The sequence below is a fragment of the Somniosus microcephalus genome, unplaced genomic scaffold (genome assembly GCF_052327205.1).
Source record: "Somniosus microcephalus isolate GS21.2 unplaced genomic scaffold, FLI_Smic_1.0 unresolved_chr3, whole genome shotgun sequence".
Lineage (NCBI taxonomy): Eukaryota > Metazoa > Chordata > Chondrichthyes > Squaliformes > Somniosidae > Somniosus > Somniosus microcephalus.
The window spans coordinates 69,984,125-70,002,458 of NW_028225181.1; the positions used below are offsets into that span (position 1 = coordinate 69,984,125).

General features: G+C 50.6%; 3 protein-coding genes across 4 annotated transcripts in view; 2 read left to right on the forward strand and 1 right to left on the reverse strand.

The window, feature by feature from the left end:
• The window catches only part of LOC147091914 (uncharacterized), a 106,749-nt gene that overhangs the window by 69,916 nt on the left and 18,499 nt on the right, over window positions 1–18,334 (forward strand). The window contains exon 3 of the mRNA XM_085976638.1: window positions 11,010–11,925. Within this exon, the coding sequence (XP_085832764.1) occupies window positions 11,010–11,925 (916 nt within the window). The remainder of the gene's footprint in view (window positions 1–11,009; window positions 11,926–18,334) is intronic.
• The window catches only part of LOC147091915 (uncharacterized), a 290,506-nt gene that overhangs the window by 57,851 nt on the left and 214,321 nt on the right, over window positions 1–18,334 (reverse strand). The gene's annotated exons all lie outside the window — the stretch shown is intronic.
• Window positions 1–18,334, forward strand: part of LOC147091916 (uncharacterized) — a 49,253-nt gene that overhangs the window by 29,501 nt on the left and 1,418 nt on the right. Inside the window, exon 2 of one of the 2 annotated variants that reach the window (XM_085976935.1) lies at window positions 18,147–18,303. In XM_085976935.1, coding sequence (XP_085833061.1) covers window positions 18,240–18,303 — 64 coding nt within the window. In that variant the 5' untranslated portion in view covers window positions 18,147–18,239. Of the gene's footprint in view, window positions 1–17,385; window positions 18,304–18,334 lie in introns of those variants that run through there. The other variant, XM_085976934.1, reaches the window with a different exon arrangement.

Here is an 18,334-nt window from a genome sequence, read left to right on the forward strand (position 1 = left end):
CCCAGGGCAGGTACAGCACGGGTTAGATACAGAGTAAAGCTCCCTCTACACTGTCCCATCAAACACTCCCAGGGCAGGTACAGCACGGGTTAGATACAGAGTAAATCTCCCTCTACACTGTCCCCATCAAACACTCCCAGGGCAGGTACAGCACGGGTTAGATACAGAGTAAAGCTCCCTCTACACTGTCCCATCAAACACTCCCAGGGCAGGTACAGCACGGGTTAGATACAGAGTAAAGCTCCCTCTACACTGTCCCATCAAACACTCCCAGGGTAGGTACAGCACGGGGTTAGATACAGAGTAAAGCTCCCTCTACACTGTCCCATCAAACACTCCCAGGGCAGGTACAGCACAGGTTAGATACAGAGTGATGCGCTATCAATAACTCAAAAGACTGAGATTAAGCAAGTAATTAACAGGCTTTTATTAACAAGAGAATGAAGGTGTGCCTCGAGTGGTCGACCGGTCCAGAATACAAAGGGGCTGTGGAGCAGTCACCTTTATACCTGGATTCGTGGGAGGAGTCAGCCGAGGCATGTACAGGCATGTACACAGTGGAATACAAACAGTGGTTTACCACACTCACCCCTTGTTTAAAATTGAGTCCGGTGGGGTGAAGTGTATTAAAAGTTAATATATTGGAGTCTCTCCGGAGGTCTTGTCTGCCGCTGTGATCGACGTGGCGACGGCAGGGGTAGTGAAGCTTCCGGCGTCGAGTCCCGCGTAGGCTGGGGCACTGGTGTGTAGCCCTCATAGATGTCGAGCGGGTCGCGGGGCCCAGGCCTGCCGTCTGCTGGGGCTGGATATCGGATCGTGGGGGGGTGTGGTAGTGGGTTACTGCGGCCCCCGAGGGTGCGAGGTCTCTTAGGGAGACTGTGTCCTCCCGCCCGTCCGGGTACGCAATGTAAGCATACTGGGGGTTGGCGTGGAGGAGGTCGACCCTCTCGACCAGGGGGTCCATTTTATGGGTCCTCACGTGTCTTCTCAGTAGGACCGGCCCTGGGGACGTCAGCCATGGCGGTAGCAATGTCCCCGATGTGGACTTCCTTGGGAAGACAAACATTTTCTCGTGAGGGGTGGCGTTAGTGGCAGTGCAGAGCAGTGACCGAATAGAGTGGAGCGCATCGGGGAGCACATCCTGCCAGCGGGAGGTCGGGAGGCCCCTAGACTTTAAGGCTAGCAGGGCGGCCTTCCAAACTGTCGCATTCTCTCTTTCCACCTGTCCGTTCCCCCGGGGGTTGTAACTGGTGGTCCTGCTCGTGGCAATACCCCTAGCTAGCAGGTACTGACAGAGTTCATCACTCATAAACGATGAGCCCCGGTCGCTATGGATATAGCTGGGGAAACCGAACAGGGTGAAGAGGTCGTTCAGACATTTAATGACCGTGGCACTGGTGATGTCCGGGCAGGGGATGGCGAACGGGAAACGGGAGTATTCATCAATAATATTGAGGAAGTACACATTGCGGTCGGAGGAGGGGAGAGGCCCTTTAAAATCAACTCGAAGGGGCGAGTGGCTTTTATCAGGTGAGCCCTGTCTGGTCTATAAAAGTGCGGTTTGCACTCAGCGCAGACTTGGCAGTTCCTGGTCATGGTCCTGACCTCCTCAATGGAGTAAGGCAGGTTGCGGGCCTTGATGAAGTGGAAGAACCTGGTGACCCCCGGGTGGCAGAGGTCATTGTGGAGGGCCCGCAGTCTATCGATCTGCGCGCTGGCGCAGGTGCCACGCGATGGAGCATCTGGGGGTTCATTGAGCTTCCCAGGCCTGTACAAGATCTCGTAATTGTAGGTGGAAAGTTCGATTCTCCACCTCAAGATCTTGTCGTTTTTAATTTTGCCCCTCTGCTTGTTGTTAAACATGAAAGCAACTGAACGCTGGTCAGTGAGCAGGGTAAATCATTTTCCGGCCAGGTAGTGCCTCCAATGACGCACAGCCTCCACAATAGCCTGGGCCTCCTTCTCAATTCTCAACAGCGGAGTGTCTGGTCTCCGGGCCCTGGAGGGTTCGTGAAAAGAAGGCCACGGGTCTCCCCGCCTGATTGAGGGTAGCGGCCAGGGCAAAGTCGGACGTGTCGCTTTCCACCTGGAAGGGGATGGATTCATCCACTGCGTGCATGGTGGCTTTGGCAATGCCTTCCTTGATACGGTGGAAGGCTAAGCGGGCCTCTGCCGTCACGGGAAAAGAGGTGGACTTGATCAGCGGACAGGCCTTGGCCGCATAGTAGGGGACCCACTGGGCATAATAAGAGAAAAACCCTAGGCACCTCTTCAGGGCCTTGAGGCAATGGGGCAGTGGGAGTTCCATAAGGGGACGCATCCGGTCGGGGTCGGGGCCGATGACTCCGTGTTCCACAACACAGCCAAGGATGGCAAGGCGGGTTGTGCGGAATATGCACTTCTTGTTATACGTCAGGTTGAGGAGTTTGGCGGTGCAGAGGAATTTTTCGAGGTTTGCGTCATGGTCCTGCAAGTCATGGCCGCAGATGGTCACATTGTCCATGTGGTAAACCACTTTTATCGTTCACTATCGTTACACTATGGTTATCACTGTTTATATCGTTACACTATGGTTATCACTGTTTACACTGTTGTATCACTACACAAGGTCACCTCTTGCCACGCTGTTATACCTGGGCTGACCACAGCTGACTCCGCCCATGGCTCCGCCTGCTTGCCCAGGTATAAAGGTGGTCGACTGGCTGGTATTCCTCCTTGTTGGATCCGATCACCCACGAGGGTGGGCTCTGTTATTTAGCCAATAAAAACCTATAGTTACTAACTTAACTCGTCACTTTTCATGAACTGAATTGATAGGTATATCAATTTTACCAGGCAATTTTATATCAGTCCAGATATGGGAAAGTGGCCTGCAGCGCATTTTGATCGACCATCCGGTCCATCTCCCTTTGGAAGACGGAGACCCCGTTGGTGACGCCAAAGGGAACCCTAAGGAAGTGATAGAGGCGGCCGTTTGCCTCAAAGGCAGTATGCTGGCGGTCCTCAGGGCGGATAGGGAGCTGGTGGTACGCTGATTTCAGGTCAATGGTCGAGAAGACGTGGTACTGTGCGATCTGGTTGACCATATCAGCTATGCGGGGGAGTGGGTAAGCGTCGAGCAGGGTGTAGCGATTTATTGTCTGGCTGTAGTCGATGACCAGGCACTGCTTCTCGCCGGTCTTAATGACCACAACCTGGGCTCGCCAGGGGCTGGTGCTGCCCTCAATAATCCCTTCCTTCAGGAGCCGCTCCACTTTGGTTTTAATGAAAACCCTGTCCCCGGCACTGTATCGCCTGCTCTTTGTGGCAATGGGCTTACAGTCGGGGGTGAGGTTAGGAGGTTAGCAAACGGTGGGGGGGCTGTGACTCTGAGTGTGGAGAGGTTGCACCTGGTGCGCGGCGGGCAATTTGGAAGCTGCTGGCTGTGGACTGTGAGTGGGGGGAGGGGTCCACCGTACGGCATCGTAACACTTTTAAGGTGGCACTGAAAATCTAACCCCAGTAGAATGGCAGCGCAGAGGTCGGGCAGGACCAGAAGTTTAAAATTATCGTACACAGTCCCATCTACTACGAGTGTCACCACGCAGTAGCCGCCAATGTCCGCCGACTGGGACTCGGAGGCCATAGAAATCCACTGGTGCGCAGGCAGGACTGGGAGAGAGCAACGCCGCACCATGTCGGGGTGGATGAAGCTCTCCGTGCTCCCAGAGTCAAAAAGGCAGATTGTTTCGTGACCATTTACCTTAATGTCCATTGTGGAACTGGCCAGCTGGTGCGGTCTCGCTTGGTCCAGTGTAACGGAGGCCAGCGTAGGGGTCGGTGTGTCGCTGCGGGTATCAGATGAGGCGGTGTTGGGGGCCTGCTGTGTCCCGGCTGTCGTCCAAGATGGCGGCGTCCATGATCCCCATGTGGCTGGAGTCGTCCAAAATGGCTGCTGTTCCGGTGGTTCGCACATGGCTGGGGAGGCCAAAGATGGCGGCCCGCACGCGGCGCTGCTGGGGTTCGGGGTGGCTTTGGCCCTGCAGACGCTGACGTAGTGTCCCTTCTTCCCACAGCCCGAGCAGATCGCATTTTTCGCTGGGCAGCGCGCTCTGGGGTGTTTGGCCTGGCCACAGAAGTAGCATTTCTGGCCTTGGGGCACTGCTGTCTGGCCTTGGGACACTGCTGCGGTAGTTGGGCCGTTGCTGGGATGTGGCTGGGGTGGCACGGTGCTATGAGATGGTCCTACAGTGTCCCAGGCTGTCGTTCCCCGCGGCGTCCACGGTGCAGAGGAGTAGGCGTCCAATGATAGTGCGAGTTCAGAGGCCTTGTTGAGGTCGAGGTCACTCTGCTCCAACAGTTGCTGTCGGGTGTAATTGGACCTGTGGCCCGCTACAAAAGCATCCCGGATAAGTTCCTCTGTGTACACGGCGGCCTTTACATCCTTACAACCACAGGCCCGGCTAAGCACAGACATTTCCTGAAGGTATTCCTCGGTCGATTCCCCAGGTTGTTGTTTACGACTCCCCAGAAGGTGCCTGGCGTACACTTCGTTCACTGGGCGCGTGTACTGGTCCTTGAGGAGCTTGATAGCATCCGCCTACGAGGTCGCGTCTTGGATGACCGAGTACACTCGGTGGTTCACTTTGGAGGTCAGGACATCCAGTTTGTCCTCGTCCGATTTGATTGCAGCGGAGGATGTCAGGAATTTTTCGAAACACCTAAGCCAGTGAGTAAACTTGGTGGATGAGTCCGCCTCCTGATGATCTAAGTCCAGGCATGCTGGTGTGAGGATCTTCTCCATTATAAAAATCTTGTTAATAAAATTGATGCACTATCAATAACTCAAAAGACTGAGATTAAGCGACTAATTAACAGGCTTTTATTAACAAGTGAATGAAGGTGTGCCTCGAGTGGTCGACCGGTCCAGAATACAAAGGGGCTGTGGAGCAGTCACCTTTATACCTGGATTCGTGGGAGGAGTCAGCCGAGGCATGTACAGGTATGTACACAGTGGAATACAAACAGTGGTTTACCACACAGAGTAAACCTCCCTCTACACTGTCCCCATCAAACACTCCCAGGGCAGGTACAGCACATGGTTAGATACAGAGTAAAGCTCCCTCTACACTGTCCCATCAAACACTCCCAGGGCAGGTACAGCACGGGTTAGATACATAGTAAAGCTCCCTCTACACTGTCCCATCAAACACTCCCAGGGCAGGTACAGCACGGGGTTAGATACAGAGTAAAGCTCCCTCTGCACTGTCCCATCACACATTCCCAGGGCAGGTACAGCACGGGGTTAGATACAGAGTAAAGCTCCCTCTGCACTGTCACCATCAAACACTCCCAGGGCAGGTACAGCACGGGTTAGATACAGAGTAAAGCTCCCTCTACACTGTCCCATCAAACACTCCCAGGGCAGGTACAGCACGGGTTAGATACAGAGTAAAGCTCCCTCTGCACTGTCCCATCAAACACTCCCAGGGCAGGTACAGCACGGGTTAGATACAGAGTAAAGCTCCCTCTACACTGTCCCATCAAACACTCCCAGGGCAGGTACAGCACGGGTTAGATACAGAGTAAAGTTCCCTCTGCACCGTCCCATCAAACACTCCCAGGGCAGGTACAGCACGGGTTAGATACAAAGTAAAGTTCCCTCTGCATCGTCCCATCAAGCACTCCCAGGGCAGGTACAGCACTGGTTAGATACAGAGTAAAGCTCCCTCTGCACCGTCCCATCAAACACTCCCAGGGCAGGTACAGCACGGGTTAGATACAGAGTAAAGCTCACTCTACACCGTCCCATCAAACACTCCCAGGGCAGGTACAGCACGGGTTAGATACAGAGTAAAGTTCCCTCTGCACCGTCCCATCAAACACTCCCAGGGCAGGTACAGCATGGGTTAGATACAGAGTAAAGCTCACTCTACACTGACCCATCAAACACTCCCAGGGCAGGTACAGCACGGGTTAGATACAGAGTAAAGCTCCCTCTGCACTGACCCATCAAACACTCCCAGGGCAGGTACAGCTTGGTCAGATACAGAGTAAAGCTCCCTCTGCACTGTCCCATCAAACACTCCCAGGGCAGGTACAGCACAGGTTAGATACAGAGTAAAGCTCCCTCTACACTGTCCCATCAAACACTCCCAGGGCAGATACAGCACGGGTTAATACAGAGTAAAGCTCCCTCTACACTGTCCCATCAAACACTCCCAGGGCAGGTACAGCACGGGTTAGATACAGAGTAAAGCTCCCTCTGCACTGCCACATCAAACACTCCCATGGGTTACATACAGAGTAAAGCTCCCTCTGCACTTCAGCCAATGTCCCAAATTCCTCCATCACCATCTCTAGGAATGTTGTATCCCACCAGCAGGACAAACCCACCAGGGGTGGTGGCACAGTGATGTACAGTCCGGAAAGGAGTGGCCCTGGGAGTCCTCAACATTGATTCTGGAGCCCATGCGGGCTGCTGCTGATGGCCCACAGCACCTCATGGATGCCTAATTTTGAGCTGCTGGATCTGTTCTGAATCTACTTTGGTGGCAAAAACAAGAAGGTAGATTATTATCTGAACGGTAACAGATTGGGAGAAGGGGAAGTGCAACGAGACCTGGCTGTCCTTGTGCACCAGTCGCTGAAGGTAAGCATGCAGGTGCAGCAGGCGGTTAAGAAGGGAAATGGTATGCTGGCCTTCATAGCGAGAGGATTCGAGTACAGGAGCAAGGACGTCTTGCTGCAGTTGTACAGGGCCTTGGTGAGACCACACCTGGAGCACTGTGTGCAGTTTTGGTCGCCTTATCTGAGGAAGGATGTTCTTACCATGGAGGGAGTGCAGCGAAGATTCACCAGACTGATACCTGGGATTGCAGGAATGATGTATAAGGAGAGATTGGGTTGATTGGACTTATACTTGCTGGAGTTTAGAAGAATGAGAGGGGATCTCATTGAAACTTATAAAATTCTAACAGGACTAGACAGACTAGATGCAGGAAGGATGTTCCCGATGACGGGGAGTCCAGAACCAGGGGTCACAGTCTAAGGCTAAGGGGTGAGCCATTTAGGACAGAGATGAGGAATTTCTTCACCCAGAGAGTGGTGAACCTGTGGAATTCTCTGCCACAGAAGGCAGTTGAGGCCAATTCATTAAATATTTTCAAGAAGGAGTTAGATATATTTCTTAAGGCTAAAGGGATCAAGGGATATGGTGAGAAGGCAGGGACAGGGTACTGAATTTGGATGATCAGCCATGATCTCATTGAATGGCGGAGCAGGCTCGAGGGGCCGAATGGCCTACTCCTGCTCCTATCTTCTATGTTTCTATGTAATTCCCTTTTGAAAGCCGTGATTGAATCTGCCTCCACCACCCTCTCGGGCAGTGCATTCCAGATCCTAACCACTCGCTGCATAAAAATGCTTTTCCTCATGTCGCCTTTGGTTCTTCTGCCAATCACCTTAAATCTGTGTCCTCTGGTTCTCGACCCTTCCGCCAGTGGGAACAGTTTCTACACTGTCAAGACCCCTCATGATTTTCAACACCTCTATCAAATCTCCTCTCTACCTTCTCTGCTCTAAGGAGAACCACCCCAGCTTCTCGAGTCTATCCACATAACTGAAGTCCCTCATCCCTTATCACTGGAACCATTCTTGTAAAGCTTTTCTGCAATCTCTCTAAGGCCTTCACATCCTTCCTAAAGTGCGGGGCCCAGAATTAGACACAATACTCCAGTTGAGGCCGAACCAGTGTTTTATAAAGGTTCATCATAACCTCCTTGCTTTTGGACTCTATGCCTCTATTTATTAAGCCCAGGATCCCGTATGCTTTTTTAACCACTTTCTCAACCTGCCCTGCCACCTTCAACGATTTGTGCACACATACCCCCAGGTCTCTCTGTTCATGCACACACTTTAGAATTGTACCCTTTAGTTTATATTGCCTCACTTGGTTCTTCCTACCAAAATGTATCACTTCGCACTTTTTTGCGTTAAATTTCATCTGCCACACGTCCGCCCATTCCACCAGCCTGTCTTTGTCTTCTTGAAATCTATCACTATCCTCCTCACTGTTCACTTTACTTCCAAGTTTTGTGTCATCTGCAAATTTTGAAATTGTGCGCTGTACACCCGAGTCTAAGTTATTGATGTATATCAAGTAAAGCAGTGGTCCTAGTGCCGACCCCTGGGGAACACCACTGTATACCTTCCTCCAGTCCGAAAAACAACCGTTCACCACTACTCTCTGTTTCCTGTCACTTTGCCAATTTCGTATCCATGCTGCCACTGTCCCTTTCATTCCATGGGCTTCAACTTTGCTGGTAAGCCTATAATGTGGCACTTGTCGAACGCCTTTTGGAAATCCATGACACCACGTTAACCACATTGCCCTCATCAACCCTCTCTGTTAGCTCATCAAAAACGTAATCAGAATCAGAGCGGCTGGGCCCGGTGGATGTGCGGCCAGGGCCCCGGCACCAGTAAACCCAGGGTGCAGCGCCTCCCCTATCAAAGCCGCCCCTTCCCAGTTTCTTCAGCCAGTTCCACCGAGTCCGACTCGGGAAAAGGACAGGAGCCAGGCTCCCAGAATGACCCGCGGCCCCGGGGAGCGTGCGCACTCTCGGCGGGGAATTCAGCACGTTGGATAGAGCGGTTTCTGGGACGCGTGGAATTGTGGGTGCTGCGGCCGCCATTAGTCAGCAGCTGTGGGGATGAGTTTTATTGCAGGCTGACGGAAGGTAGGTCCCTGGCCGCCTGTGTAGGTCTTTTTGTTGCTTCATTGTTGAGGATGTAACTAGTAAAATAGTTAAGGGTGAACCAGTGGATGTGTATTTGGACTTTCAGAAGGCTTTCGATAAGGTCCCGCATAAGAGATTAGCATGTAAAGTTAAGGCACATGGGATTGGGGGCAATGTATTGACTTGGATAGAGAACTGGTTGGCAGACAGAAGGCAGAAGAGTTGGAATAAACGGGTCTTTTTCCGAGTGGCAGGCAGTGACTAGTGGGGTACCACAGGGATCAGTCCTTGGACCCCAGCTATTCACAATATATATTAATGATCTAGACAAGGGAACTAGATGTAATATCTCCAAATTTGCAGACAACACAAAGCTGGGTGGGCGTGTGTGCTGTGAGGAGGATGCTGAGAAACTACAGGATGATTTGGACAGGTTGGGTGATTGGGCAGAAGAATGGCAGATGCAATATAACGTGGATAAATGTGAGGTTATCCACTTTGGTGGCAAAAGCAGGAAGGCAGATTATTATCTGAATGGCAATAGATTGGGAGAAGGGGAAGTGCAACGAGACCTGGGTGTCCTTGTGCACCAGCTGCTGAAGGTAAGCATGCAGGTGCAGCAGGCGGTTAAGAAGGCAAATGGTATGTTGGCCTTCGTAGCGAGAGGGTTTGAGTACAGGAACAAGGATGGCTTGCTGCAGTTGTACAGAGCCTTGGTGAGACCACATCTTGAGTATTGTGTGCAGTTTTGGTCGCCTTATCTGAGGGAGGATGTTCTTGCCGTGGTAAGAGTTCAACGAAGATTCACCAGGCTGATACCTGGGATGGCAGGAATGAAGTATGAGGAGAGATTGGGACGATTGGGCTTGTACTCGCTGGAGTTTACAAGAATCAGAGGGGATCTCATTGAAACTTATAAAATTCTGACAGGACTGGACAGACTAGATGCAGGAAGGATGTTCCTGATGGTCGGGGAGCCCAGAACCAGGGGTCACAGTCAAAGGATACGGGGTAAGCCATTTAGGACAGAAATTAGGAGGAATTTCTTCACCCAGAGAGTGGTGAACCTGTGGAATTCTCTACCAGAGAAGGCAGTAGAGGCCAATACATTAAATATATTCAAAAAGGAATTGGATGTATTTCTTAAAGCTAAAGGGATCAAGGGATATGGGGAGAAAGAAGGGACCGGGTACTGAATTTGGATGATCAGCCATGATCGCATTGAATGGCGGAGCAGGCTTGAGGGGCCGAATAGCCTACTCCTGCTCCTATCTTCTGTGTTTTTATATTTGTATGTTTCTATGTTTCAGTTTGAGCTGGAGTGGAGATGGAGGAGAAGGTGTTGGGTTTAACCCCCAGTACTTCTGACCCCAGGAGGACCCAACAATTTCCAATGTGAGACTGTCAAGGGAGGTGGATTCTAGGGGAGATTAGGTTGTTACATGGACACTGTCCGTACAATGTAAAAGAGTATTCTTTTAGGAACAAGTATTTCTGTACAGGCTTTTAATCCAGTTTACATCTACAGATTTGTTTTAATTCATTCTTTGGATGTGGGCGTAGCTCGCAAGAGCAGCAAATATTGCCAATCCCCAGTTTCCCGTTGAGAAGGGGGTGGTGAGTCGCCTTCTTGAACTACTGCAGTCCGTGTGGTGAAGGTATTCCCACAATGTTGTTCGGTAAGGAGTTCCAGGATTATGACCCAGCAACGATGAATATATCTGAGTCAGGATGATGTGTGACTTGGAGGGGAACTTGGATGTGATGGTGCTCCCATACAACAGCTGCCCTTGTCCTTCTAGGTGGTAGAGGTTGCGGGTTTTGGAGGTTCTATCAAAGTTCTGGTTGAGTTGCAGATGTATAAAGTTCCTTTCCTTCGCCCCCTCCCCCTCCCACCTCTCTCTCTCTCTCTCTCTCTCTCTCTCTCCTCCCATAGAGACCAGAGTTGTGTGTAGGCCCAGACCAGGTGGCGGATTCCCTTCCTGAAGGACATCAGTGAACCAGTTGGATTTTTATGAAAATCCGCCAGTTTTCATGGTCACTTTTTTCTAGTGCCGGCCCCACAATTGACGAGATTCATTGAGCTCAATTTCACAACCTGCCTTTGTTTTCCTGTGGGTTGTCTCACGCTCCCTGTTTTATATTAATTTTACAGGGCACTGGAAGGGGAGGATTTACAGACGGTAAGCTCAAACCAAACATCACTTCAAGATCTGACAGAGTCACTCGACTCGCCAGATCTGAATCTCACCGGCCTCTGAACATGGAAGCAAAAAGCACCATTCACAGCGGGGAGAAACCGTACACGTGTTCTGTGTGTGGACGAGGCTTCAGCCAACCCTCTGGCCTATCGAGACACAAGCGCATTCACACCGGGGAGAGGCCATTCACCTGTTCTGAGTGTGGGAAGGGATTCACTCAGTCATCCAGCCTGCTGACACACCAGCGAGTTCACACTGGGGAGAGGCCATTCACCTGTTCTGAGTGTGGGAAGGGATTCACTCAGTCATCTGACCTTCAGACACACCAGCGTGTTCACACCGGGGAGAGACCGTTCACCTGCTTTGAGTGTGGGAAGGGATTCACTAATTCATCCAGCCTGCTGAATCACCAGCGAGTTCACACTGGAGAGAAACCGTTCACCTGCTCTGAGTGTGGGAAGGGATTCACTAATTCATCTCACCTACTGACACACCAGCGTGTTCACACTGGAGAGAGGCCGTTCACCTGCACTGAGTGTGGGAAGGGATTCACTCAGTCATCCCACCTACTGAGACACCAGCGTATTCACACTGGGGAGAGGCCGTTCACCTGCTCTGAGTGTGGGAAGGGATTCACTCGGTTATCCCACCTACTGACACACCAGCGAGTTCACACTGGGGAGAGGCCGTTCACCTGCTCTGAGTGTGGGAAGGGATTCACTCAGTCATCTGACCTGCTGAATCATCAGCGAGTTCACACTGGGGAGAGACCGTTCACCTGCTCTGAGTGTGGGAAGGGATTCACTCAGTCATCCAACCTGATGAATCATCAGCATGTTCACACTGGGGAGAGGCCATTCACCTGCTCTGAGTGTGGGAAGGGATTCACTAATTCATCCAACCTGCTGAATCACCAGCGAGTTCACACTGGGGAGAGGCCGTTCACCTGCTCCGAGTGTGGGAAAGGATTCACTCAGTCATCCAACCTGCTGACACACCAGCGAGTTCACAAGTGACTGCAGGGGTTGGACTCTGCTGTTATTGCTGCTGTTAATCACATCCAGGACTGAACCATGTTCATTCTGACAGTTGGGGTTTGTTTCTGCTGATGTTAATAACCCCTGTAACTGGGCTGGAGTTTAATATTCTGGATAGATGTCAAATAAACCAGCTTTGTTTTAAACACATTATTGTAGATTTTCTTCTTTCCCACCTGAGTGTTTAGCATCACCTGGCTGGGGCTCAATGGACAATCTAGGGGAGGATCGTGTGGTGGGAACAGAACTCCAGCCTGGACACAGTCCTTCAGGGCCACACTGAGAGGGGCAAACGGCACTTTGGTTTTTCTTGTCTCTCTGCACTGACAGCAAAGTTGCCGTGTGGGTTAATCTCGAGGCGTGTGAGAAACGTGTCCCAGCTACACTCTGCCATGGTTCAGAGCTCCTAGGCACGGAACAGAATGTTCCTTTAGGAATGTACCCCAGTGCTTTTATTTTAATGGCCTTATTAACCTGTGTTGCTACTTTTAGTGATTTGTGTATCTGTATCCCTGGATCCCTCTGCTCCTCCAGCCCATTTAGACTCTTAGGGGGAAATTCGGTGATGCCCCCTTTGGGTCGCTAACGTCACTGGGGCTAATTTTAGCGCCCTGAAAAAGTTAGCACCCCTGTGCATTAAATTCAGTGGTAGCGCCCCAGGCAGGAGGCAGGGCGCTACTGGAAGTGCTCCCCTCCCGCTTGAGGCGCTACCAGTGAATTTCACGGTGCTTCATGTCACAGCGCCATGCCTGTCGGCATGTAGCACCATGCCATAGCAGACCTCCCTCCCTGATTAAAGGGGAAGGGTGCAGCACTGCGCACACCTGGGCCCTGCTGGACCACCGGGGAGTGGGGTGTCAGATCAAGAGGAGCGCCGGGCTGTGCGATTGTGGCCGACACCCCGAAGAAGAAAGGGGAAGGGGGCAGGTGCTGGCAGTCGGCCAAAATAAAAAGTTGCCGCCCGACACCTGCCCTTTAAGTGGCATCGCCGCGGCTGCAGAAATGACCCCTGACCCTGTCGGACATATCGTCCGGTGATAGGTCAGGGGTCGTAACCCAAGGTTGCAGCCAGGGTGCTGCGCTTGGCGATGATGTCATTGCCGGCGGTGCAGTACCGGCTACACCGCTAACCTCCCACTGAATATCGCGGGAAGCACAAAGCGACCCAATTTCACCCTCTTGTCCAAGTAGTGAGTGGCCTCCTTATTCTTCCCACCAAAACACACCACCTCACACTGACCTATAGTGAAATTCATTAACACACCCGCTCACACTGATCTGCAGTGAAATTCATTAACACACCGCCTCACACTGATCCATAGTGAAATTCATTAACACACCACCTCACACTGATCTATAGTGCATTCATTAACACACCACCTCACACTGATCTACAGTGAAATTCATTAACACATCCGCTCACACTGATCTGCAGTGAAATTCATTAACACACTGCCTCACACTGATCCATAGTGACATTCATTAACACACCACCTCACACTGATCTATCGTGACATTCATTAACACACCACCTCACACTGATCTACAGTGAAATTCATTAACACACCACATCACACTGATCTATAGTGAAATTCATTAACACACCACCTCACACTGATCTATAGTGAAATTCATTAACACACCTCACACTGATCTGCAGTGAAATTCATTAACACACCACATCATACTGATCTATAGTGAAATTCATTAACACACCACCTCACACTGATCGATAGTGAAATTCATTAACACAACACCTCACACTGATCTACAATGAAATTCATTAACACACCACCTCACACAGATCTATAGTGAAATTCATTAGCACAGCACCTCAAATTTATCTACAGTGAAATTCATTTGCCAATTACATGCCCATTCTGAAATGTATTAATGTCTTCTTGCATTTTGTCTTCCTCAGTATTAACTCTACCTCCCAATTTGGTGTTATCGACAAACTTTGAAATTGTTCTTCTGATTCACGCGTCCAAATCGTTTATGTAAATGGTGAACAATAGTGATCCCAGCGCCGATTCCTGTGGAACACCACTTCCCACCTTTTGCCAGTCTGAGTAGCTATTCTTAACCCCTACTCTCTCTTTTCTATTTTGTGACCAGCTTGCTATCCATAACAGTATGTAAGATCGACAAGATGACCAAGGTCAGGCTGTGTGGAGGGAAGGGCCAGGCAGCAGAATGGATGGAAAGCTGGCTACAAATCAGAAATCAGAGGGTTGGAGTTAAGGGAAGTTTGTTGTGATCTTTCCATCCATTCTGCTGCCTGGCCCTTGACTCCACACGGCCTGACCATGGTCATCTTGTAGACCGTACATACTGCAGACACAGTGCACCAGTGGTGGAGGGGGTGAATATTGAGTCCTGTGGCAGGGGCGCTGATGAAGTGGATTTCTCTGTCCGTGAGTTTTGAGGCATCGCTAGTTGCGTTTTTCACCTCTTCCCACCTTTTAAAAAAAACCTTGCTGCCAGTTTATTAAAGCCATTAACAGCCGCTCGGGTGGGACACACCAATAAATGAGGCCTTGTTTCCCTCAGAATGACAGGCCTGAACCCGAGTTAGAAAACATTTAGTAATTAAACCAGACTGGGCGGGGCCTGAGGTGCGAGTTAGTAGCGGAAAATTGGTGGCCAGCGTACTTCACACCAGGGCTGAGGACCCGGGGACTTAGGTTTCTGTGTCATTTATTGATTAATTTTGTTTATTGCCCAATCTCAATCAGACTGACAGGTCATCTTGCTGTCTGACAGAGGCGAGGGTCCCCAATGGAGTGCTCTCTATGCGGGAGTCCTTCCCAGCACCATTGGGGATCTGGGGTGGAGACTGTTGCAGGGAGCTGTCGTGTGCAACAGTTTTTAGCTCCTTTCTGGACTCCAAGGCCAGATGTGGTTTCTGTGGCCGAGAGGAGTCCATGGGCCGTGTACATATTCAGTGTGAGAGGTTACAGCCCCTGGATAGTTACCTGAAGGGGCTGCTCCTCAACTCTTGGTTACAATTTAGCCCCACGCTCCTAATCTTTGGCCGCCCGGTGCGGAGTGGTGGTGGGTAAGTGGGAGGATCTTCTCCTGGACCTGCTCTTGGGCCTGGCGAAAACAGCAATTTGTAGGCCCAGGATGGGTGGGGCCCATGGGGTCACTCTGGCTGCCTGCCTCTCTCCCATGGTCTTGTCCCTGCCCTGGTGGCCCTGGAGAGGGAGCAGGCGGTGTCCACCGGTTCACTTGATACCTTCCTCGACCGCTGGACACGGAAGGTATCAAGAGGCGAAAATCGATCCTCACAATCACATTTTGATTTAATTATTAATTGTGTGTGTGTCACAAATACATTTCTTCTATTTTGATACAAAAGCTCTATTAGACATGTTAAACTACTAGTTCTTTAATCAGGGCTGCAGCTGCTGAAAGGTTGATTGTACTGAGGTTTGTGGCTGAGCTGGCAGACATGTTGTTCTGAAGTCTGATGTCTCACACCTGAAGAGTCTATGTCGTGTTGTAATGACCTTTTTCTGTTGCCTGGTGTCAGAAATAGAAATCAAAGGAAGATGATGCCCCACTCTGTTAATCAACTCTTTGACACATTTCCATTTCTTAATTTACAAAGATCACAACTCCATTAGTGAACAATGGATTGCCAGTCTGCCACTTTTTACTGAGGCTTGAAAGGATTCGGTGTGAAGCTGCACCTGCCCATCCGTCTGTGTGTCACTGTGTTTGGATTGTGTTAGACAACAGTCCTAATATCTCACCTACATCCATTACAATTTTGGAAATGTTAGATTGTACTTGGAAGAAGTTGAGTTTGAATCTAACAATTCTGAAATTGGGAGCTTTTAATGATTTCTGTTTTTCACATAACTATATAGTGATGTGATCAGTCAAAGCAAATTACAGATGGTGCTATTTACTGAACACAACTGAATAATTCTACAAGGATGCTATCGCAGTCTTCCTCAGTATTAACTGCACCCCCCAATTTAGTGTCATCAGCAAATTTTGAAATTGTACTTCTGATTCCCAAGCCCAAATCATTCATGTAAATGGTGAACAACAGTGGTCCCAGCACCAATCCCCGTGGAACACCACTTCCCACCTTCCGCCCGTCTGAGTAAATAACTTTAACTCATCCCGTCACTATAACTGGACTTGTCTCTATTCCCGTGCCGAGGGGATTGCTGTACCAGATGGCAGGGGCAACATTTGGGGACTCTCGATTCTCCACCAATTCCCATTCCCCTTCTTTCTGGTGGATAATGGAGGTGCCACTGTGTGTAATGTGCAAGTGAGTAAGAGTTGTCAGCGAGGATTAATCAGCACTTTCTAATTGGAGATGATAATCAATGGAATCTTTCAGACAATGAATTGTAGATTTTATAGCAAAGATTAATATACGATTGAAGTATAAGTTCATAATTTTATTGTAAAATATTTCAGGAACACTCATCAGAAATTAAGGGGAAAGATCAGACAGCAGTACTTAAAGGGACACTGCAGCCTGACAACTCAATCAGCTATATATCCAGAATATTAAAATCCAGCCCAGTTATAGGGGTTATTAACATCAGCAGAAACAAACCCCAACTGTCAGAATGAACATGGTTCAGTCCTGGATGTGATTAACAGCAGAATCGAACCTCTGCAGTCACTTGTGAACTTGCTGGTGTCTCAGCAGGTTGCATGACTGATTGAATCCCTTCTCACATACTGAGCAGGTGAACGGCCTCTCCACGGTGTGAACTCGCTGGTGTGTCAGCAGGTTGGATGAATGAGTGAATCCCTTCCCACACATGGAGAAGGTGAACGGCCTCACCCCAGTGTGAGCTCGCTGGTGTGTCAGCAGGTTGGATGACTGATTGAATCCCTTCCCACACACGGAGCATGTGAATGGCTTCTCCCCAGTGTGAATGCGCTGTTGTCTCAGAAGGTCAGAGGAATTAGTGAATCCCTTCTCACACACGGGGCAGGTGAATGGCCTCTCCCCAGTGTGAATGCACTGGTGCTCAATGAGGTGAGATGACTGCCTGAACCTCTTCCCACAGTGAGAGCAACTGAATGGTCTCTCCTCAGTGTGAAGTCGCTGGTGTGTCAGAAGGTGGGATGACTGACTAAATCCCTTCCCACACTTGGAGCAGGTGAACAGCCTCTCCCCGGTGTGACTGCATCGATGAGTTTCCAGCTGGGACGGGGAGCTAAATCCCTTCCCACAGTCCCCACATTCCCACAGTTTCTCCGTGGTGTGGGTGTCCTTGTGTCTCTCCAGGTTGGACAATCAGTTGAAGCCTCATCCACGCACACAACACGTGTACGGTTTCTCCCCGCTGTGAACGGTGCGATGTTTTTTCAGACTGTGTAACTGGTTAAAGCTCTTTCCACAGTCAGTGCACTGGAACACTCTCACTCGGGTGTGTGTGTCTCAGTGCTTTTCCAGTCACACCGATCTTTGAAATCTTTATCCACAGACAGAACAGGCAAACATTTCTCCTTCCACATTCAAAGGCCGATGATATTCCCTGTAAAAGCAGTTTACAAAAGACATCACTGTAAGTTCAGGATTAAATTCGGAACAGATAATTCGAGGGCTAGATTTTCAGTATAGGCAGTTTTGGGGCGCTAACCTTAGCGCCCACCCGAAGTTAGCGCCCGCCCCAAAGTAGCGCCCCGTTGCCGGAAATTCAGTGGCTTCGCCCTAAGAGGTTGGTGGAGCGCTAAAAGAGGCGTTCCACTACTATCTTTAGGTGCTATGCCGGCGGTCCAGAAGGATAGCGCCCAGGCGGGGCGCAGCGTGGGTGCGGTCATTTTTGGACTGACAGCAGACCCCGTGGCGCCGACCAGCTCTTAAAGGGGGAAGGGACGAATTGGTCTGCTGCCACGCCCTGCACACTGCAGCCTTGCAAAGAGGCCTCAACACTGCTGCTCAGCCCCAGGGAGTCATGGCAACGCCAGAGAAGGCCCGTCAGCATGCCCTGCGCTTCTCAGAGGGTGATCTGGACATAATGGTCACAGCTTTGGAGGTGAGGCGCTACATTAGGGCTTCATTCTGGCCAAGCTATTCCACCATGGGAGGCTGTGCACACTACATCAGGGCTTCACTCTGGCCAAGCTATTCCACCATGGGAGGCAGTGCACACTACATCAGGGCTACACTGCGCACTTACAGCCCGTCCTTTTTCTTGCAGGCTAAAGTAGCCTTTAATCGCCAGGCCCATGCCAGGGGTGGCCGCGCCAAGCTGCAGAAGCTCACTCGGCTGGAGGAGCACGTGTGTGTGCTCATGGGAGCCCGTGTGATCGTCCCCACAGCGTGCGGAGTAGCCGACCCTCCACTGCCCGGCAATGGTAAGGAGCTCACCTTTTGGCCCTCTCGCGT